This window comes from Helianthus annuus, chromosome 5, assembly GCF_002127325.2.
Source record: "Helianthus annuus cultivar XRQ/B chromosome 5, HanXRQr2.0-SUNRISE, whole genome shotgun sequence".
NCBI classification, from domain to species: domain Eukaryota; kingdom Viridiplantae; phylum Streptophyta; class Magnoliopsida; order Asterales; family Asteraceae; genus Helianthus; species Helianthus annuus.
In genome coordinates this window covers 129440-131234 of record NC_035437.2, presented here as the reverse complement: position 1 = coordinate 131234, position 1795 = coordinate 129440, and the positions used below count along the sequence as shown (strand labels likewise).

Genomic DNA, 1795 nt, shown 5'->3' with positions numbered 1-1795 from the left:
CGTAGCATAAAACCCTACACTGTTTCATTCTGCCTCACAACAACTTGGTGATTCCTGCCCCCTATCCAGTTCGTCTCCCAAATTGTTATTACAATAATAATAATCAGCTAGATAGATAGATAGATATACTGATATACATGGTGGTAATTTGTAGGAAGAATGCTGCTACTCAACTTAAAAAAGATACCAAAATGGGCTCTTTCCACTTTCCAACACATGCCCACAAAGTCTTGCTTTTGTCAGATGCTTCATATCATTCAACTCAAAGAAAGATTCACATGAACTGAATGTGAGGGTAGTATAAGATGCATTCACAAAATGCATGCTAAGATCATCACTGGAGGTTACGGCCAAAATGTCTTTATTGGGTCTAAGCTTATTAACATGTACGCTGGCCTGGATCAGCTGCACATGAACTATGCACGTAAGGTGTTCCATAAAATGCATGTTTTCTTATGGAACATGATGATTCAAACTTATGCGAATTCTGGGTTGTCTACTGAAGCCTTGAATGTGTATAAGGAGATGTGTGAAAATGATGTGGCCTTTGACAAGTACACGTTTACGTTCACGCTAAAGGCATGTAGCGTTATTAAAAACGAAACAACTGGTCGTGTGATCCATGGGCATGTGGTTAAAACTGGTTTTGTTTACAATGTAGCGTTATTAAAAACGAAACAACTGCTCTTGTAGCTTTATATGCTAAGTGTCAAATGATAGAGGCATGTAGGAGGGTGTTTGATGAGATTCCTGATAAGGATGTTGTTAGTTGGAATACGGTTATATCTGGATGCGCTAGCAATGACCGCGCTATTGAAGCGCTTGATCTTTTTCATACTTTTCTACATGATGAATGAATCATCTTGTAGCACACCAGACCATGCAACTCTTGTTAGCATTCTTCCCGCTTGTGCTCAAGTAGCAGAAGTTCGACTAGGGTTTTGGATTCATTGTTATGCCATAAAAACAGGTTTGACAAACGATGCTATGGTGGGAAGCGGTCTTATCGCTATGTATGGCAACTCTGGACACTTGGACTATGCACGCCAGGTGTTCGATCAAATATCTGAAAGAAATATTATGGTATGGACCGCTATGATGAGGGCGTATGGCATGCATGGGAACCCACACAAAGCGCTTACTCTTTTCTCAAACTTTTTGGAGGGCGGGTTCCAGCCCGATGGGGTTGTGTTTTTATGCTTGCTATCAACGTGTAGTCATGCAGGGTTAGTTTCGAAAGGCAGTGAGATTTTCAAACAAATGGAAGTTTATGGTGTGGGGAGAGGTCATGAACATTACGCTTGTATGGTTGATCTGATGGAAGCGGTTGAGTTTGTGAAATCGATGCCTGTGTTACCTAGCAAGGATGTGTATGGCGCTCTTCTTGGTGCGTGTAGAATGCATAATAATATTGAACTTGCTGAAGTTGTTGCACAGAAGTTGTTTATTTTAGATCCAAATAGTGGTGGCCGGTATGTAACTTTGGCTAAGATATATGGGGACGGTTGAAGGATGCGGCAGCGGTTTGGAAGACGATGGTGAAGAAAAACATCAAGAAACCATTTGGGTTTAGCTCAATCAAGGTGGATAGCGTGGTTCATACATTTGGGGTTGAAGATGAAACTCATCTAAGTCTTAGCCAGCCGATTATTATCATTATTTTAGGAATAGATTGTTATGATTAGTTAGAGATAATCTTTTGTATTATTTGTATATATCCTTTCCTTATTATTGGTTGTATGACTCCCTATATATAGGGCTCTTGTTTATCAATAATATTCATTCACTTTATCAA

At 39.8% G+C, this 1795-nt stretch overlaps 1 protein-coding gene across 1 annotated transcript; it reads left to right on the top strand.

The window, feature by feature from the left end:
• The first annotated feature begins 987 nt into the window (after nucleotides 1-987).
• On the top strand, nucleotides 988-1509 carry LOC110939528 (putative pentatricopeptide repeat-containing protein At3g11460, mitochondrial). Its single transcript, XM_022181086.1, has one exon. It carries the CDS (start codon nucleotides 988-990, stop codon nucleotides 1507-1509), a length of 522 nt encoding a protein of 173 aa, XP_022036778.1.
• Nucleotides 1510-1795: the final 286 nt, after the last annotated feature.

Coding starts and splice junctions, on each gene's coding strand:
- LOC110939528 (XM_022181086.1), top strand. CDS start 988: ATGGTGGGAAGCGGTCTTATCGCTATGTATGGCAACTCTGGACACTTG.